We start from the raw sequence: 21,405 nt of genomic DNA on the forward strand, positions 1-21,405 counted from the left end.
TCATCTTGACTTCTGTCAAGTGCCTTCTATCAACTTATTACTACACTTTAGTGTTGTAAGTAATGGTTTGGATTTACAGATAACCTCAATTGTAAGCTTTTTGTTGTTTAGAGGACAAATTTAGAAGTCACAACTTATGTATATTGCTGTAGTGAGACTTGGGATCAGTTCATGCATTTATCAGCTTCAGAGAAGGAGAACTGCCACCACTCAAATTGTGGCTGCTCGTGTGAATGACCCTTCTTTTACTATTAGGCCCAGTATGCCCTTAGAGATTTCTGTGTAGGATTCTCCAATGATATTAGCTCTCTCTTAATGCTAAATCATGATTATACAATTATTATTATTTATTATTTATTAAATTTCTATTCTGCCTTTCATCCAAGGATCCCAAGGCGGTTTACAACATTAAAACACAAAAATACATATAGTAACAAATAAAAGCAATACTCCCACAGTATTGTTATTTATGATATTATTTATTAATGTTTAAAACAACTAACAGGGTTATGTAATATGATGCCATGATACTCAAATTCTGTATATAAAAATTGTAAGATACTTAAACATATTTTTTCAGGGTTTCAATTATGACAGTTCCTAGGATAACTCTGCATACTCTCAACTGTTGTTTTTATTTCCATAGGGATTAAGGAATGACCTGAAGGCTGCTTTGGATAAGATAGACCAGCAGTATCTGAATGAAATTGTGGGTGGGCAGGAACAGGGAGAGGATGATACACAGAATGATCTCAAAGTCCATGAAGAGAACACAACAATTGAAGAATTGGAGGTATTATATTATTTTTTACTGTTTTCAAATTGTGACCAAGGCACCATGCTGGTAAATAAATTCTGCACCAAGAGAAGATGGATTCTGCTACTTGCAAAAAGAATGCAGATTGAGAAAATGTGCATAATTCTCATTTGTATACTTTTACAAGTTTTATAATTTCCTACTAATTTATTTAGACAAGAGACAATTGGACTGCAGAAATTTCTGCAACAGTTGTCCATAGTGGTCAAATTGCATGGAGGCTGGCAGAAACCTGCACCCCCTCCATTGCCTTTTTAATGACTCCCTTACTTGCTCTTTTTAAGAAGCCTATTGGGGAGGGCATAATTTGTCTAAAATGTGAAGGAGACTGTCATGGAGAGGCTTTTGAATTTTATTATGGGTTCCTCCATATGCTTGCTGCTATAATGGCTTGAAATGTGCTCTCTCCCTGAGACAGTCTCTTCCTAAGGAAGCCGGAACTCGGAGACTTCTATCACATCTCCCCTTAATTTCCCTTTCTCTACGCTAAACAAACTGCTCCTTCAGTTGTTTCTCATAGGACGTGTTTTCCTCACCCATCAACATCTTGGCCACCCTCTAGTTTATCAGTGTATTTTAGCATGGCACCAATAACTGGGTGCACTACTCTTCAGCTGCATAGACTAGAGTGGAACTCTATTCCTTGTGATCCAAACACTCATGCTTCTGTTAACGCCACTTAAAAAGTACATTAACTTCTTATAAAGAGCCACACCACACTGCCCTGCTCATGTTCAGATTGCAATCAACTCGGACACCTGTAAGCCAGGTCTTCCCCATCTTAAACTTCTGTCCTTTTTGTACCTGTTTACAGGACTTAACATTTATCTCCACTTTCATCATGTTGGCCCAGTGTTGCAACCTGTCAAGGTCATTCTGAATCTTGATTCTCTGTTCTTTGATATTAGATCTACTCAGCTTCATGTGATCTGCAGTTTTTATAAGGATACCCACTATGCCAGGCATCCCCAAACTCGGCCCTCCAGCTGTTTTGGGACTACCAACTCCCAACATCCCTAGCTAACAGGACCAGTGGTCAGGGATAATGGGAGTTGTAGTCCCAAAACAGCTGGAGGGCCGAGTTTGGGAATGCCTGCACTATGCCCTCAGCCTAGTCATTTATAAAAAATGTTTGAATAGCACAGGAACCAAGGCTAGGGCCTTGTAACAATCCTCTTGAGACTTCTTGCCATTAAAGGAGCACCTGCTGATTATGGTTGCTCACTGAACAGTAGAATTGACCAGCCCATATTTATCATTTTGTGAATAAGAATATCATGGGAGACTTGATCAGAGGCTTTGCTGAAATCAAGATACACTATGTCCATCGCATTGCCATGAACTACCAAAGCATTAATTCTTTCAAAAAAGGGTAAGGCTTATGTGCATGATTTATTCTAGATTAAACACATGATGAATGATAAATCAGTGCATTGTTTTCAAATGTTTATGGACACTTAATAATCTGTTGGGTATCAATGTTAAGTTGAGTGGCCGGATCCAACTCCCCCTGCCCCATTTTGGAAGATAGGGGCAATATTTACCCAACTCCAGTCTTACAGAACCTCATCTGTTTCCCAGTAATTCACAAAGATTACAGGAACTGTCTCTGAAATAAAACCTACAAGTTTCTTCAACAGCTTGCAGTATAATTTATCTGGCCCATGGGACTTGAACTCACATATTAGCAGTGTCCCTGGGCTGCCTCACCTCATACCATTTGTTCTACTTTCCCCAGTTTGAATACAATTCCACTTAGGGGCCACTGAAACAAAATTGGAATTGAGTGGTTCCGGCTTCTGTCCATCACCTGTCATTAATTTCTTCATCTTCTCCAAGCAGCAGACCTACCCCTTTCCTGTTCTTCTGGCTCTGAACATATCCAGTGAATCCCTATATTTTTGTTTTTAGCATCCCTTGCAAGCTTTTGCTTCTTCCAGGCTTCAGCCTTGCTGAAACCATCTTTACAGGTTTGGGATCCTTCATCAAACTTGTCCTTCCTCATATATGCCTCCCTCTGTCTCCTGGATGTGTCTTTTTAAAGTCTCTGCTCATTGGAGAGCTCTTTGTGCATTCACACTGGCCTCTTTGGATGTCTCCTGTTTTCTCACTGGAATGGTTTGCGACTGTTTTTTCACTATTTCCACATTTGAAAATCTCCCATTCCACTTGTGCTCTTTTTTTCTTATTCAGAATTTCTAGTCGTGGAATTCTATGGCTTCCTAAAGCTGTCTTTCCTTAAAGCCCAAGGTACAAATCCAACTTGGCTTTGTATTTCCCTTGCTATCACATAGGAATCTGCCTTAGACCAACGCAGACCACTGATCGGTGAGAATCAGCACTGGCTGGTAGCAGTTCTCCAGGGTTTCAGGCAGGATTCAGTGATGGCCCTACTGGGAGACCCCAGGGATTGAACCTAAGACCTGTTGCATGCAGACTTACGCTGTGCCACAATATATATATATCACACGTTCCAAGATGATACAGTTCCCCCAAGGCTCACACCACTTTCACTTCATCAAGCAGGTCTTTATTAAGTCAGGGATCTCAGCTCCTTCCTTGTTCCTTTGGCAGGTTGATCAGGAAGGCAAAAATTTATTAGACGTTTGATTGTTAGCAGATGCCAGGGCAGTTGAAGTCCTCTATTACAACCATCATATTCTCTTTTTGTAATCTGTTGTAAAAAAAATCATCACCCACATTTTCCACTTGGCTGGGTAATTTGTAGTATGCTGCCACAATGATGCCACTTTTGTTTTTCTCTCCTTTTATCCTTACCCAGATGCTTTCAACAGAGCTTCCACTCTCAGATTCATGGATTTCTGTGCAGGTGTGTGTGCTTGTGTCTGTGTCCCTTCTCCTTTCTGGACTCTATTCCTTTAGAACAAGATACTGCCATCACGTCTAACATCCATTCACAAGCCTCGTCCCATCAAGTGTCAATGAGACCTATTGGGTCAACTTACCTGCCTGTATTAGGGTATTAAAATCATCCTGTTAGTTTCCCATACTGCTGTGTGCTAGTTAGTACACAGACATTGAAATCTATGGGTGCCTCACCCTCTCAGTTTTCGTGCTGTATTTACTGGAAAGTTGCTAGGCATCGCCTTCATTGCCCTGTGTTTTCCTTTCTTGTCTCTTGAAAATGGCTCAGTTCTTATCTCTGGGCTTTGGGTTCCCTTCCCTGCAGGGTTAGTTTAAAGTCCACATGATGAGGCTTGTGGGGCTCCTGCCAAACACATCTCCCCCATCCTCATGAGTTGTACCCCATCTCTTACCAGAAATTCATCATTTGGGTAGCGTTGGCTGTGGCCCAAGGAACCAGACCTTTCCTGATGATCAGCAGGAATGGAAGACAGTTGTTGGATTTGATGAGTCTCTGCATCCTCTCTGTTGTGTCTTGGAGGGCAACACCACTCTTGAGATAACATGTCATATCTGCACTCAGCTGTGTCTCTCTGGGGAATCTCTTCTTCAGAGGAACAAACTGAAAAATTCCATAGAATACATGAGTAAACACTGGGATGTGACTTGGTTAGCATTCTCAACCCTGACTTACGGAATTTTAAGGGAGAGCCTTTCAAAAACACTGTGAAGTACTTCCTAATTTTATCGTTATATTATTATGTTCTTTATGTAAACTTGCATCAAAAACTTGTTTTTGGAAGACATCTCAATGGAAAATCTCTTTTGCAGGCTTTGGGAGAATCTTTAGGACAAGGGGATGACCATAAAGACATGGATATCATAACCAAATTCTTGAAGGTAAGTAGCCTAACAAGCAAGAACCTCTGGCCTGTAAGCAATCATGGCTGGGGCATCATCATTTTCTAGGACTATTCTATTACATGGAAAATGTCAATTCATTTATAGTATGATATTATTATTATTATTATTATTATTATTATTATTATTATTATTATTATTATTATTATTGTTTATACCCCGCCCATCTGGCTGGGAAATAATTACAACCCAATCAGATACATATCTATTCAGAATTAACTAACATTGCGAGTACTATTGGACTCACAGCTGTCCATGGAGGCACAGGTTAAATCTGTGTCCAGGGCAGCTGTTTACCAGCTCCATCTGGTACGTAGGCTGAGACCCTATCTGCCTGCGGACTGTCTCGCCAGAGTGGTGCATGCTCTGGTTATCTCCCGCTTGGACTACTGCAATGCACTCTACGTGAGGCTACCTTTGAAGGTGACTCGGAAACTACAACTAATCCAGAATGCGGCAGCTAGACTGGTGACTGGGAGTGGCTGCCGAGACCATATAACACCGGTCTTGAAAGACCTACATTGGCTCCCAGTATGTTTCCGAGCACAATTCAAAGTGTTGGTGCTGACCTTTAAAGCCCTAAACGGCCTCGGTCCAGTATACCTGAAGGAGCGTCTCCACCCCCATCATTCTGCCCGGACGCTGAGGTCCAGCGCCGAGGGCCTTCTGGTGGTTCCCTCATTGCGAGAAGCAAAGCTACAGGGAACCAGGCAGAGGCCTTCTCGGTAGTGGCGCCCGCCCTGTGGAATGCCCTCCCAGCAGATGTCAAAGCAATAAACAACTACCTGACATTCAGAAGACATCTTAAGGCAGCCCTGTTCAGGGAAGTTTTTAACGTGTGATTTTACTGTATTTTTGGTTTTTATGGAAGCCGCCCAGAGTGGCTGGGGAGGCCCAGCCAGATGGGCGGGCTATAAATAATAAATAATAAATTATTATTATTATTATTATTATTATTATTATTATTATTATTATTACTATTTCTTTGTAAGTAAATGAATGGGGTTGCAGCTTTAGTTTATGGACACTGTTCATATTTAGCCACTGTGTGGCAGTATGGCTTAAATTTGTTTGTCATCTTCAGTTTCTTCTTGGAGTCTGGGCTAAGGAGTTGAACGCCAGAGAAGATTATGTGAAACGTGGTGTACAAGGCAAACTAAACAGCGCCACTCAGAAGCAGACAGAATCATACCTGAGACCTCTGTTCAGAAAACTTCGGAAAAGGGTAACTTCAGCAACACACTATCTTAAGTCTTCTACTAGATTTAGGCATGAATGTTTTACCAGCAGACAATTCTTATCCTCCGTTCCACACTTTGTTTACAATCTAGCTTGATGATGAGAACTCAGAATCTCACACTGTTTTGTGATGTTTTGATTGACCTAATAAAGGTTTTGCCGTATTAGCGATTCTGGAATTAAGCAAGACTGCTTTTTTCAGTCACCCTTTTCTAACTATGTAGCACAGTGGAGGGGAATTTCCAGCCTGTGAGCCAAATTTGGCCTGTAAGCCTCACCATTGGGCTTCCAGGCTGTTTTGGCTAAGCCATGTTCAACGGCCCTACATCTGCTGCCATGTGTGATGCCAGGTATGAGGCAGGAAAGGTTGGGACTTGGCCTAAAGGGGCTTTACTCAGTGTGTTCCAAATGGGGAACAACCAGCTGATTTTCAGGCACTTTGTAAGCACTGTACTCAACCCTAGTGAAGTGCTGAGCACAGGGATTGCAAAGGGCCCAAGAACCAGCTGATTGCTGTGCTTTTGGGATGTCACTGTAACATCAGGTGCTCCTACACACCTGTCACAGTTGGCCGGTGGAGTGGGGAGGGGATAAAGATCTGACCCCTGGGGCCAAAATGCTTCCCTACCCCTGATGGAGTGTGTGCAGTGACATTTTCTTTTTCACAGACGGAGGAAGTGAAACAGACCGCTAATCTGTACAATACCAGGGGATGAAATACCTTTCTGGATCTTCTACTTCAGATCCACTGACATGGCCATTTTTTAATTTGCCATTTTTCTTTCTAGTCTTAGTTAACATTCACTTTTTCAACATGTCTGCCTGTGCACAAGATCAAGACAGTAATTCCCTTTTTATAGATAGAAATTAAGGCTGATGTGCAGTAACCCACAGGAAGTCACATAGAAATCCATGGAAGAGGAGTAGAGATGTGAAACCTTTCTTCGAGCCAAACTCAGCTCTCTTGTTAGTCACACTTGTGTTGAACTCACCACACTGTGGAAAACAGGATGCAGGAGCTTTGTGGAGCAGCACAGTTGGCAATGGTAGGGGAGAAGGCAGGAAGACTAACAGTAGGTGGAGCCAGTCAGTGACAGGCAGATCCACCCCGTGACTGGCAGCATGGAAGAAGGTGGGCACAGGCAAGGGATTGGCGGAGGGAAGACAGATGGGTGAGGCTGTTGTCGTTTAGTCGTGTCAGACTCTTCGTGACCCCATGGACCAGAGCACGCCAGGCACTTCTGTCTTCCACTGCCTCCCGCAGTTTGGTCAAACTCATGTTGGTAGCTTCAAGAACACTGTCCAACCATCTCGTCCTCTGTTGTCCCCTTCTCCTTGTGCCCTCCATCTTTCCCAACATCAGGGCCGAACAGTCCTTGCACTGTTCGACTGCGCCGAACAGTCCTTGCACTCAGCTTCACATTACATTGAGCCATGTCATCTTGCATACTCGGATGATTTTCTTCTGTCACGTAGGAAAATCTCTCAATACTTCTATTGTCACTTGCTGTTGTGCACCTTTTCCTGCCTTTACCAGTCTGATTTTGTAGTGACTGAAGTCTCTTTATGTTGTTTAGTTGTGTCTGACTCTGTGACCCCATGGACCAGAGCACGACAGGCACATTGGTCTTCCATTGCCTCCCGCAGTTTGGTCAAACTCATGTTAGTTGCTTTGAGAACACTATCCCACCATGTCGTCCTCTGTCATCCCCTTCTCCTTGTGTCCTCCATCTTTCCCAACATCAGGGTCTTTTCCAGGGAGTCTTCTCTTCTCATGAGGTGGCCAAAGTATTGGAGCCTCAGCTTCAGGATCTGTCCTTCCAGTGAGCACTCAGGGCTGATTTCCTTAAGAATGGATAGGTTTGTTCTTCTTGCAGTACATGGGACTCTCAAGAGTCTCCTCCAGCACCATAATTCAAAAGCATCAATTCTTTGGCGATCAGCCTTCTTTATGGTCCAGCTCTCACTTCCATACATCACTACTGGGAAGACCATAGCTTTAACTATACGGACCTTTGTTGGCAAGGTGATGTCTCTGCTTTTTAAGATGCTGTCTAGGTTTGTCATTGCTTTTCTCCCCAGAAGCAGGAATCTTTTAATTTCGTGACTGCTGTCACCATCTGCAGTGATCATGGAGCCCAAGAAAGTAAAATCTCTCACTGCCTCCATTTCTTCCCCTACTATTTGCCAGGAGGTGATGGGACCAGTGGCCATGATCTTCGTTTTTTTGATGTTGAGCTTCAGACCATATTTTGCGCTCTCCTCTTTCACCCTCATTAAAAGGTTCTTTAATTCCTCCTCACATTCTGCCATCAAGGTTGTGTCATCTGCATATCTGAGGTTGTTGATATTTCTTCCAGCAATCTTAATTCCGGCTTGGGATTCATCCAGCCCAGCCTTTCGCATGATGAATTCTGCATATAAGTTAAATAAGCAGGGAGACACCTCATTTATCCTAGTGGATTAGCTTCCAGTGCTCATGTTTTTCTCTCCAAGGATAGTGAAGCAGAGCCATGAGGACACTCAGCGCATGGCAACAGTGAGCTGCCTGCCTCTGCCACTCAGATTCTCCTAGCCTGGAGCAGAGCTGGAGCACGACGGGAGTGGTGGCTGAGTTGGTGGGGTGGCTGGGAAAAGCAAGGAGAAACAGTACTCTAGACAAAGCAAATTAGTGGGGTTGGCTGCTTCCCTGCAGATTTGCAAATATATAAAAGCTCCTGTAAGTCTGAATCCTCCACTCATACGCAAAGGTGTGTTCTTTGTCGCAGCATAATTACCCACTTGAGGTCAAGCTTCTCTAATTCTGGTCTGTCTCTGTATCAGGTGTGCTTGGCTTTTGCAGCCACTCTCAGTGCAGCAGAACGGCTCGCTTTCAAAGGAACTAACATGCTGCTCTGGAAGTGTGCCTGCTTCAGTCACTCAGGCACAAACAAAGGTTTCTCTCAGGCTGGCTAGTTCTTACTTTCTCCAAAAGTAAGCGTTTTTGGCTGTGAGGGTTGATCATGTCTGTGGTCTTATTTAAGATATAGTGTGGTATGAGAATCACGAGTTTCATTGCCTGCTTGATATTTGCTGTTTTGTCTTTAGAATATCCCTGCTGACATCAAGGAATCAATAACGGACATTATCAAGTTCATGCTGCAAAGGGAGTATGTGAAGGTACTGAACTTTGACAGAGTCAGTGATATTTGTGTTTTGTGGCTTAATTGGCTTGAGGCAGGTGCAGGCCAGATCTTCATCTTCCATCACTCCCTCGAGCAAAAAATAAATAAATTGATGGGGGGGGGTGCATCTACCTCTCGATCACCTGGTGTCACAGTGATGTGAAGTGACATTTGAAGTCCCAACAATTAGGTGACTGTTGGGACTTCAAAGCACCATTGATCAGTGGGGCTTCAAAGTCCAGAACAGGACTCCTTGCAAAGAACCCTGCACTGTGCTTTGTAGCCCCCACAATCAGCTGATCGTCAGCACTTCAAATCACTGTGCAGGGCTCTTTGGAAGCTGACTGGCAATGCTCCTGAAGCCCCTTTTGGCCTAGCCCAGCTGTATTTTTAACCACTTGCATCTGATGTCATATGGGACTTTGGAGGATTGGCGACTAAGTGTGACTTTGCCAAATGGCCTGGGGGACCATTTGGAGGTTCCCCACCCCTGCATTAAGGGATGTGAAAGTGTCTCTAGCTTAACCCTTCAGAGAAATATTATTAGCTCTAATGAGCATAGAAATGCAGGTTCAAACATGTATAAGTTGTTGTTTAGACCTTCAGGTGCAGGGATGGGAGAACATATTGCATTGTATGATTCTTTGAGACTTGGACCGGCTAACATTCAGGTTTGCATGTGGACATTGACTGGGCAGGGTGGGTTAATCACATAACGCTATCCAAGCTTCTGAAAAGTTCTGTGTTGATTAATGAGATCTGGGGAATGCTGTATTTTATAGTGGTTTTTTGTGTTTTGTTTTAAACTGATCTAGTAAGATTTTTACTGTTTCAAGAAATGCTAATTTTGATGCCTTGTCAGTGAAAGTAATAATTATTGTGAAGCCATTTTGCATAAAGCTTGTAAGCATGAGGACTGCAGGTGTGCTCTGGCCTGTGGCTCTAGAAATATTAGCCACAAAATCTGAAGATGGGGCTCTTGGCTTTCTTTTAGCTGTCCCTGCAGGCTCTGAGCCTCCCCTGGTGCCTTTTGCCTTGTCCGTCAGTTGCCTGCCTTTATTTCTGCAGGCTAACGATGCCTATCTGCAGATGGCCATTGGGAACGCTCCCTGGCCTATCGGGGTCACTATGGTGGGCATCCATGCGCGAACTGGTCGAGAGAAGATTTTCTCAAAGCACGTGGCTCACGTTCTGAATGATGAAACTCAGAGGAAATACATCCAGGTAAGATAAAGAGTGGTAGATCCATTGTCCGGAGAGTCACTTTCTTTAGTCTTAAGCATTCAGCATTTGTAAGCACAAATAGGAGGCTTAAACCTGCCTCGTTCGGCCCCGGGGCTGCAACTCTCCCGCATCTGGTCTTGGTTACCAGCATGCCATTCTTGTATTTATCTCTGCAGGGCTTGAAGAGGCTGATGACCATTTGCCAGAAACATTTCCCTACCGACCCATCCAAATGTGTGGAGTACAATGCGCTGTGACAATGTGGATACACAGGTTATGAGAGAAGAAAGCAGTCTCTATGAAATGCTCTCAGTTTGGGAACTGGAGTGAGCTGGGGTGGGAGAAGAAAGGCATGCGGCTTTACTGAGGCTCAGTCGCACAGATCATATTCATTTTGTCTTTTGATGAACCTTTATGTCTTCTTCAAGTCCTGGGCTGGAACATGTTGCCGGCTTCTCTCGCTAGCTTGAGGACAAGTTTGTATATGTGTGTGTTTTCCTTTAATTTTTATCAGAGCAAAAGTTCAGTTCTACCTTGCCTTTTAGATTTTGAGCCTCCTTGCTTTATAAGGATTGATTTCATCACAGTTTTGAAACATGAGTTGTATTTATCATTGTACATAGGACCATTTTAATTTCTCGGTACTTCATTTATAGGAAAAATATATTTCTAAGAAATGCACCCAAGCTTTTGATTGTTTCATTGATTTTTGTATCAGAAATTATTTTATCTTATAAAATGCTATCTTGTCTTTTTGGGGGGAGTCTGGAGGATTTTTCTGGCACCAAAATTTGAACAATAATTTGTAGGATCGTGATAATTACACTGTTAAGTAACAGGTAAAAGGAAAAGATCTTTCAGAGAACCCTTCTCCGACTTTTACCAGGAGCAGGGCCAGCGGTGCTCTCTCTTCCTGGTGCCTGTGCTCCAGCCCTGTTTTCCTTTCCCTCAGGTGAAATCCCCAATGGAGAATGAATCACGAGTGACAGTGGATTTTTCTTTTGGGGAAACAGGTTGCAAACAGACTTTATTGTAACAGATCTGAAGAAGGAGTTTTGGTTCTTCCTCTTCTACAGAGATGTAACAAACAGTGCTGTTGCTTTTTATTAAAACGTAAACTGTCTCAAGTTATAGGCTGTATGCTGTTTGGGCTTAAGGTTACTTTCTTCTACGCATTTTCCATAGATCAGACTTCTCCACTCCCACTTCAGGAACGTCGGCTTTTAACTGGACTGTTTCCCTGCAGACCCCCAAGTCCTCCTTGGCCTCAGAACCACTATTGCCCTTTCCTGCCAGAGGACCCATACACCGTGTGGGACTGTGCCTTGCCTATTTTAACCTGGGTCTGCATCTTCGCTCTCCTCACCTCCTCACAGACCCCAGGAATCCCTCCCAGTCTCTCCCTCCACTCCGCCTCCCTTGCAACTCTGGCCAGTTGCTGGCAAGGGGAGGGGACTCAACCTGCTCAGTAAACAAACTTTTCCGTCACACAGGGATAAGTTGTAAAGATTTCTTTGTTACCACTAAAAAATGGAAGTTTGAATACTCCTGAAGTAGTTTATCATTATTTTTAATGCCATCATACATGTGAATAGCCCTTTATAGAACTGCAGTAAAATGACAGTTCTCTGCTCCTACCATCTGACATTTGAGGTGAAAGAGAGGCTGGGAGGGAAAGTGGAGGGGACTGTCAAGATGGTGAAGAATGCATTCCGTTTGTTTGCACGCTCTTAAGCTGACAGATTTAGAAACAAAAGCAAAATATTTGTACCATGAATAAAGCATCAACTAACTATACTTTCCAGACACAGTTTTCAGCAAGAAACTAATCCATTTTAAGTGAAAATGTTCATTTTAACTAGAGATATGGATTGGAACATGATTATCTTTGGGATTTCATGTTTCTCTGAACTTTGTGGTACCCAGATGGATTCACCAACTCAGTGTGTTAGTGGAAGCCAGCTCAGTGACTTCTGCTAGTGCAGCAGGGCTTTTGCAGCAGCCCATGTCCCCTTGTGTACCCCTACATCTCCCCCACATTGCCCCCGAGGGTCAGGAGAAGCCCCGGAACAGTGCATGGTGGGGGGAGAAGGGTGCTCATTTCATCTGGTGAGTAGAAATGCTTCTACTGGAAGAAGAATGGTAATAGTAATATTTTTTCTCAAAAAATAGCAGAAATGTGTATTTTAAGATAAAGTAACTTTAGGAAGGCATACATTGAGATAAAATATGTACGAGATGGGAACAGCGGAAGAAAAAATGTTAAAGTAATTGTATTAGAGGGATTTCTGTAAGGTAAGAGTGTGATATATAACACAGTAGAAAAGAGTTTGAACAAAAACACTCTGGAGGTGTGAGTGAGAAGTCAATCCATGAAACAATGCAACTATTTAATTTGAAGTCAATTTTGTAAAAAATAGGAAATTCAATAAAATTATATATAAAAGATAAAGTATTTGCTTACAGAATGCTCTCTAGGTAGTATTTTGTGTGTATTAGCAATGCACAGATGAATGCAACAATGGAATGGAATGGATTTAAGAATGAATATGTGCAGAAATGGGACACACCAGACATAGACTGATCATTTGCCTAATAGTCCAGGTTGATAAGCTCCGAGATTAGGTCTTTCAAAACGGATCTCAAAAGCAAGAGCAGATTTATATGGAAGGGAAAAGTCATTGAGGCAGTCAGGTTCAGGAGTTTGAGCTTAATTATACTTGTTCATTCTTACTGTGTACATGGTAGGGATTGGGAGGTCATTTTCAGGACATAGGCTGCGATGAAAACATTGAGTAAGTGTTTAGTGTTCAGCTTGCAGAAAAATATGAAAATGTAAGTTCTGAGGGTGCATTCAACAGCACTTTTAATGCCTTTAAGTTAATTCAGTGCCTGCCTTATTTGATGTGAGGGCTAACAGAACACATGAAATGTCTACACCAGCTGTTCCTTGGCATACATAATGTTCATGCAGATAACAATGCTAACCATGCTAATTGCAAATAGCTAAAGTATGCAGATTAGCCAAGGTTCTCTGGTCCATGACGTTTCCATTACAGCACTGAAGCTTAATGAATTTGTGACAGTTTACGGAACAGTATCCACATTGACTTCCAAGTATGTGTCTTGCAGCTTAAGTTCTTCAAATGTACATCAGTTTTGTTCAGAATAATGGTAGTAAGACTGTGTTTCCCATATTTCTGATAGTTCAGGCAACCTTTTCTTTAAAATGGAGACAAAACCACTCTTATTGCAGAAAATGTTTATTTTTAATAAATAGGAGTAAATCTCGCTGCTTTCCTTGTGTGCTGTGCACTGACCACGAATACAAGCATGACTCCCAAATGGCCGGAAGCATGCCCAGAACAGTAACTCATCCAGAGATGCAGGAAGCAGCCTCCTCTGAAGGTGTGCACCTCTGCTGTGCTTTCACTTGGAGAGACTTGGAACAATATTATTACCTCTGAAGCAAGAAGCACAGTACACTTTCCTCCCTCTCTCCTTTCACAGAGGTTGATAGGAAAGACATGCGTCCACAACATTTAATCTTTCAAGGACACACCAGGCAGCCTCTCTTATGTGGGTGGATACTTTGACCTAATGGGCACTTTGGATTATTTAATAACAACTTGGGACATTAGGAATTACTGTGTGAAGGAGGGTTATTTAGGACCACTTGAATACTTGCACTATTCTCTTTCAGGATGGTTGAAACTGTCTTAGTAGTTCATTTGACAAACTTTTGGAAGTCTCTCTCAGCTCAGATTCTTGCATGCACTGAAGCTGGCAGGGTTTTCATGGGGTTTGATCCTGTTGTACCTTATGAACAATTCAAGTTCTGCCAGTTCAGGATATTTTCATCTTTAGGAAACTGAATATGCAGCAAATAAAACATATTTGCATTTTTTAAAAGGGTTTTGATCTGTTTCTGTTCTGTTTAGTCACTAGGCACAGATTATAGGGTGAATGCTGCTGTGGCAGCTGCTTTACACGGAAGACTGGAGGCTCTTTACTCCAGTATTTGTCTGGGAGGCCGGATAGAAAACTCTGAGAAGAATGTCTGTTCCTCCAGAATGTGGCAGTCGAGACTGGATTTCTTACAGGACTGTGGCAAAGTAAACAGGACTTTTGTTTCCAGAGTGTGATGATACCAAGTTTATGGGCACATTCTGGCATTCCTGGAGGCACTGGGGGTGGGGGGGGGAGGCAGTGGTGTGGTTACTTCACACAGTGGTTTAGCATCTCCTTTCCTGATAACTGGTGCATTGTCCTAGCTTGCTCAATATTTTATTTTAAAAGCTCTCTCACGTTCAAAAGAATTTAAAGAGCAACAATGCCAGGAATGGCACAGGGCAGGGTTTTGGAGATGAATTTGGGAAGGGGCAGGGTATCTTGTTCTAGAAAAGCTCTCCTGCAGTATGTCGAGAGAAACTCCCTCTGAGGATTTTTGCAGAGGGCCTTTTGAGATGCTGGTTGCTTACTAAGGTCAGTAAGTGTTGAGTTGGGCTGTTTTTTTGCTTGCTGGCACCGTAAGCCTGACCTCCATATTTGTTCAGTTAATTGCCTTTAAATGGGAATTTAAACTATAACTTTACTTTGAATCTTTATAATGTGTTGGAAAAGCTTCAGTCAGAGTAGGGCAAAGGTACACACATTCAGTGACAAATGTGGGATTCCCAACCTTCTGTTTGGTTTTTTAGGGGTGTGGGATTGTGGGAAGAAAACTGCTGTGCACACACGCGGACCACTGTTTCCTGCACACACTTTTCCTCTGCAGGCTCTTTTCCTGCTGGTTGTTTCCACCTGGCTAGCAAGTGCATCTCAAATCCCCCTTCATTGGGGTGGGGGAGGTGGTGCCTCTGAAATGCTGTAAATGTAGGAAGAGCTATTAAAGTATAATGTAACTGCTTGGCTAATGGTTCTTTTCAATAAATATATTGACAGAAATAAACAAAAATCACTATTCCCTTGAAGCTTCTTAGGCCTGGAAAATGTTGCAGTCTAAAGTATTAAAGCCCAGGAGGTGGTACAGAAATATGTAGAGTTTAAAATGAGTAAGCAGGAGCTTGGTAGCAGGGGAGGCAGCATGGTAGCGATTAGGCTGGGAATATCTGGTGAGTGTCTCAGTCTCAGTCAGTTTTATTGCAAATAGCCAAAGGCTGCCGCAATGTACACAGAATTATTTGACAATTAAAAGAAAATATACTGAATTGGTAAAAACAAAAACAAAAAATCCTTCCAGTAGCACCTTAAAGACCAACTAAGTTAGTTCTTTCTGGTCTTTAAGGTGCTACTGGAAGGAATTTTTTTGTTTTGACTATGGCAGACCAACACGGCTACCTATCTGTAACTGAATTGGTAAAAAAAGACTTAAAACATTTGTATTATTAAAACATTACGTACTCTAAACAAAGCTATAAAAGTACCCCAATGTATCTGGTGAGTGGACAAGAAGATGCTGTGAAGAAAATGCTGGTGGGTTGTAAATTGTTTTGTACACATCAAGGGGATTTAATATAGCAGGACATATTTCTCATGTTGCAACTGTCTTCCATGGCTCGCCCCAGTGGTTTCCAAATTCAGCCATTTAGTCTGGCCTTGGTTTTATGCTCTTTAAATAGTTTAGAAACATTGGTGTCTGTGATTTGCAAGAACTATAATTTTGTCCTGAAGGAAAACGGCAGTACGTACTCTGAGTTTAGGAGGAGCATCTTTTAAAAGAGAAGCAGAGTCCTTAGGGTCTTGGAAAGATCATGAGTAGATATTTCACCTCCCACAAGAGGGATGACATGCTAGCTGTAGCAAGTGTGACTTGGACTGGGGAGTGCCTTTTACAGACTATGTAAGCAGATGTCTTAAATTCTGGAAGGCAATGGCAGCATTGCTGAATGTGGGGGAAAGCTACTTCTCCCGGAAAGCTTTCCTTTACGGGCATTTTCTCTCCTGGCTGGTGGTCCTGAAAATAAGCTTTCTGTACGATATTGCATCCTGTGTCAGAATTACGTTTATCCTCTAGCAATCTGTGGAATGGCACCGTACTGGAAACCACAGGAACTGCAAAATAAGCATTTCCAGCTGTCCTGGCTAAGGGAGTATCTTAATGAAAAATCTGCTATGGCAACTGGGTTGGGGTTGTTTCTGGGCTTGACCTGAATGGCAGCCACAAGCTTGTGTTCAAGTACACAACAACCTGTACCTTAAGAAAATAAATAAAAGACAAATAGAGAGCAAGAATTTCCTGGTTGCCCTTCTACACAAGGGACAACCTGGATAGCCATCACTAGCTGATGAATACAGTACAATAAAATTGTTTTTCAGATGAGCAGAAACGTTTTGAAGGATTTCGCTTGAATCTTGATAAATAAGACTTTAGAATGGGAGGGGGGGATAGTTTCATAAGCTGGAACCCTCCTCTCAAAGAGAGGAATCTTGCTTGGCAGTATTGTAGCTTTAGGCTCTATTTTTATCCTAAATTTAGTTACCAACCATCTAGTGTTCCTGCACATGGATATAAAAGAGTAAACGTGGTTTGCACAAATGCTGGCACTAATGTTTGAAGCCGTTGAAGCAAGTTGGAAGGCAGGGTCCTGGTTCTCACATCACTGGAAATCTTGGTGTATTGTGGCTTGTTAGAAGAGTGCAGGGTCATACAAATAACAGCAAGTTAGCCTCTGGTTTGTTTCCACATGCTTGGGGAGCAGGACTGGAACAACTCACTGCTCATTCACAGAAACGATTTAAACTATTGTTCAATGTGTCGTGTGCACTGAGCCAGTCTGCACAACTAGGAGTGGGCACCACTAAATTAAGAGAGACTGCTCATAAAGTCACCTTGGATACTGCAGAAAAAATTACGGACACCAAATTTCATCTTGAAAATGCTTTAATAAGGAAGTGTTGACAACACTGTTTTTGCAAAATGTAAAGGTAACTATACAAATTCTTAATAGAAAAAGAATAAATTAAAAGCAGATTTTTTAAAAAAAAAATTCTGCAAACTTTTCTACAACATAACATTTTTTTCCTTCCCCTTGATTACTGTTGCACAGGTTTCAGTAAAATCATTTTACATGCTCTACAGTCCATTTCAGAAGAGTTCTAATTTTCCCCTTATTTTAAACTAGAGTCCATTTTGCTCAACTTGTAATAAAACTATTGACATTAATATATATATTTATATATATGTAAAACTTTACATCTAGTTAACTAAAGCAGTAACTGGTCATCTGATAGCACCTGATTGGGGTTTGCTATGTCCAAAACTAAAACTAATACTGGGGTGGGAAAACAAAACAAAACAAACTGGACCTCCCCCCCCCTTCCCAACATTTCCAACACTCAACTGCATATAATATTATTTTAAAAATAAACCCTGCCAGGGTGGTGGTTTGTACATACGGACAAAATGCAATATTGGATGAGGGACCTTTTCATGGATACAAAAGCAAAATTCAGGGGGGTTATTAGTGGGGGTAGTCAAGTGCTTGTATACAATAGCTATGGTTTACCCCCTCATATCATACTCAAAACATGTTAATCTCCCAATTAACACTTTATGTACAGTTTTGTATAACTGAATTGAGTTAAACAGTAAAACCTGTTTTACTTAATTTCTGTCTTTACTACCAGACTGGCTCACAAGTGCCTTGACTAAAAAAACAAAAATGAAACACACCCTGCTCTCCCCTGCTCAACATGGCCTCCCTCCCACCCCCTTGGAGAATGTTACTCTGCTTCTGAAAATTTGAGCCCATTCTCTATTGACTCAGGGCTGCCAGTATTGCTGCAAAATAACATGCCAGTTCTCATTAGGATGTAACAGATGGGAACTATTGGTCCATCAGGATCATATCCAAACAGCCCAATAAAAAAAGGAGCCCCAGTCCATCTGGTTTCAGGTGTGACCATTGAAGCAGTGAAGCAAACTAGTCACAAATAACTTTTTAGCTAGACTGGGTGACTGTGGTTTCCATTACTGTTGGTATGTTTACTAAGGTGATTTTGGCAAGCATTCCGATTCACTTTTCAGGTACAAATTAAAACAAATCAAGTTGTTTAGATGGAGCCTGGAAGGTGAGTTTAATCAGTAATCTACCAGTTTTACCTGTCATGGCTTCTGCTAAAGAATTTACAGGAAGTGTAATTTAATGAAGGGGCTGCAAATTCTGATAGCAGTCCTTTCATATGCTGAGAACTATAGTTCACCACAGTGACGGAATGAATGTTAAACCAGTTTAAGTCCATATACTACATATACCATATTTTTCCGTCTATAAGATGCCTCCATGTATTTTGGGGGACTCTGATATAAGAAAATGGCGGCGGCGGGGGGGAATGTATCTGTGTATAAGATGCCCCCTAATATTTGACTTTATTTTTTAGGGGAAAAACCTAGTCTTATACACGGAAAAATATGGTACTTAAGTTGAGAAGGATGCGTCTAGTTGGTTGTCTTGGTTTGTGAAGCCATATGCTGGATGTTGCTAGCAGAGGGTACTACTACACACAGAGACACACAAAGAGAGGGGCAGCGTGTAGGAGAGAAGAAGCATTAACTTTGGAGAATTTCCTTGGTAAAACGTTAAGACGACGCCATTTAAGTTGCATGTTATTGTCATAGTTTATTATTTTGCTGAGACTTCATTTTTAAGAGAGACTAAATCAATACATTTTCCAATCTTATTTTAAGATGAGATGTTTAAAAGCAACATTGGCTGCAAACCTGTAATGGTTAAGGTGCTTGGATTCCACTGACTTCAGTGTTACTTAAGCCTAACTTGGTGACGGACTGCGGTTATTGCTTCAAATGAAATGTCATTTGTTCTGTTCATCACGATGGCATATGGACATAAGGGCTTAAGATGTGGATGTTTACATAATGCCTTCTTGATGAAAATGAAATAGAAATAAGACAACCTGTTCTTGTGCTATTTGCTTCAGTGATCTCACTCTTGCTTGTGATTTTAGCTTGTTCTTTCTCTGCTTTTAGACAGACCCTTACTGAGTCTTAACAGTAGGGCTGGGTGATATATCAATATATCGTCCAAAACTGGCTCAAATTCCATATTTTGAAACTGGCGTCATAATTTTTGACCTGGCAATATATCACAAATCATGTGTGTGTCTGTGTGCACACTATGCAAATATCACAATGCAAGAAAAACCATGAAGCCAGCTCCATCCTTATTTTGTGATAGAGCTGATGATATATCAGATATTGCCCAGCCCTACTTAAAGGTGCAAAATCTTCTACCATTCCTTCTTGGAAGAGCAGTAGTTCTTTTGCTCCATTTGGGAGAATTTAGGTTTCTTGTGTTCCTGGTGTTTTTTTCTTCAACAAAATTGGCCTTTAGGGCTTTTCTTCTTTTCTTTTTAGAGCCTCTCTTCAGTTTGTCAGCTGCATGCACACAAACATAACATTTGGGGAAGGGGGGCAAGACACTTGGCCGTTGGGTGGCACAACACCATCACACCATAGTGAAGACCTGGTGTGCCTGCTCCCAGATCTGTTGAGATCAGGGGTTGAGCAACTGGTGGCACCAGAAAAGGAGGGCGTTCTGGTCCTCACTGTTGTCCACCCAGGGGCAAAATACTAGTGGCATTGGGACTTGGGAGGTGGTCTATGGGCTTGGGAGGGTTGTTATGAGCTTCTTCCTGGTCATTCCTTTTCCATGGTGGTCCTCCAGCAAACTAGCAGTTGACCAGGGACCTAGAAATTTGTGCATTAGTTCATTATAAAAGTACTGAGGCCTTGTGAAGTATGATGGCTTTCTAGAAGTGTATAAAAAAGCATTGCTCAAGTGTACATGTAAACTTGTAGTTTCCTCTCTTTTGGTATTGGCAGACAACCATACTTCGTGTCAAAAGGTTTTGTAAGCTCTTCATGATTCATCTTAGGAAAACAACCTAAACTGCTCGTAAACAAATAAAAACTGCCAAGCACTCCTCTTTGAAGCATAGTTCACTTCCCTGGCCAGTCAATAAGCCCTTCCCCGCACAAGTATTACTGTATTTTGCTGTCAAGCTTACATGGTGTGCTTTTCCGTGATGTGAGACATTTTCTAGGCAAATTGATTTTAAACATAACAACGCTTTTTGGCATTTTACTTCACAACTGATCATAGAAATCCTCTGAAAAATTTATTGGTTGCTTTACTTGCAACTAATCACAGGAACGTTAAAAAGAAGCAATTCCTTGCCCTTGTTCATCTTTTCAGAGTTTTCTCAGATGATATCTGCCCAGGTTCTGTGGGGTGCGTATCATCATAGTAGAGTGGTGCTTAGAGCATCAAGATGGAAGGCAAGTTACAGAATAGTAGCGTTACGGTTTCTGAAAAAAATGGATATTTTTAAATGCATCATAAAACAGCTACTGAAAACTTTGGCAGCACAGAACAGTTGCAGTACAGTATTCTGGCTCACTCTGAAATGATAGGATCATTCTCCATTCCCTACAGTCTTTTTCTGCAATGAAAAGGGTATTTCATGATAGCTGTCACATTAGCGTTAACTTGTACTTTGACTTTATAGAGTTCAAATCATATATGTTAGAACAGTTGTACATATCAAAGAAAGAGGCTTATGCAACCTTGAATGGTTTGAATTGACTGCCTGTGGTGTTCTTTACATCCAAGTTATTTGTAAAGTTGCCCTCTGCTCTGGGGTGATCTCTGTGAGGCACATGGCAGTTTGAAGTAACCAGGAGTGAAGGAATTAGTTTTCCGCTACTGGTTGGGGATGGATCTGTTTTTCTAATATCATCTTCAGTTGCCTTATGCAAAAAGTGCTTTGACTTGAAGCTGGTATCAGGCGCCAGTGTAAGGCAAATGAGAGGCAGTGAGGTGATTTTTCAGAATGGCATTGGTGCGTTTGAACAGCTGAGGTCAAGGGGATTCACACGAGAGTTCCAGGCTTGGCTTTCTCCTGTCCGTACCACTGGACATCAGCTAGTTCTGGATAGAGGGGAGAATCCAAGTAACAGCTATCACTGCAGCTCCTGTAGAGAGAAGGGACAGAAACTCAAATTAGCACATTGGGAAGAGGCAGTAGAACTACAACCTCAGAGACTAGAGCAATGAAGGCTGAAGAAGTGGAGAAAACACACTCTTGGTAACTTTCATGTGCATTGCTGCTGTAAGATGAGTGGGGAAACCTAAGGGCTGGGGGCCAAATGAG

At 42.0% G+C, this 21,405-nt stretch overlaps 2 protein-coding genes across 13 annotated transcripts in view; one reads left to right on the forward strand and one right to left on the reverse strand.

The window, feature by feature from the left end:
* Positions 1 to 10,911, forward strand: part of PRPF18 (pre-mRNA processing factor 18) — a 128,376-nt gene extending 117,465 nt beyond the window's left edge. For 3 of the 5 annotated variants that reach the window (XM_081927869.1, XM_081927868.1, XM_081927870.1), the window contains 7 exons: positions 647 to 793; positions 3,600 to 3,647; positions 4,514 to 4,582; positions 5,688 to 5,828; positions 8,930 to 9,001; positions 10,075 to 10,230; positions 10,407 to 10,911. In XM_081927869.1, the coding sequence (XP_081783995.1) occupies positions 647 to 793; positions 3,600 to 3,647; positions 4,514 to 4,582; positions 5,688 to 5,828; positions 8,930 to 9,001; positions 10,075 to 10,230; positions 10,407 to 10,487 (714 nt within the window). In that variant the 3' untranslated portion in view covers positions 10,488 to 10,911. The remainder of the gene's footprint in view (positions 1 to 646; positions 794 to 3,599; positions 3,648 to 4,513; positions 4,583 to 5,687; positions 5,829 to 8,929; positions 9,002 to 10,074; positions 10,231 to 10,406) is intronic. The other 2 variants (XM_081927871.1, XM_081927872.1) reach the window with 1 other exon arrangement.
* A 6,184-nt stretch (positions 10,912 to 17,095) lies between these two features.
* The window catches only part of FRMD4A (FERM domain containing 4A), a gene marked incomplete at its 5' end in the record, with an annotated part of 413,106 nt that continues 408,796 nt past the window's right edge, over positions 17,096 to 21,405 (reverse strand). For all 8 annotated transcript variants that reach the window (XM_081927637.1, XM_081927636.1, XM_081927641.1 and 5 more), the window contains one exon: positions 17,096 to 21,226. Coding sequence is in view for 7 of the 8 variants with exons in the window: in XM_081927636.1 (XP_081783762.1) it covers positions 21,124 to 21,226 (103 nt within the window). The remainder of the gene's footprint in view (positions 21,227 to 21,405) is intronic.

Source organism: Podarcis melisellensis, assembly GCF_964234715.1.
Source record: "Podarcis melisellensis genome assembly, chromosome: 10".
Taxonomy (NCBI): Eukaryota; Metazoa; Chordata; class Lepidosauria; order Squamata; family Lacertidae; genus Podarcis; species Podarcis melisellensis.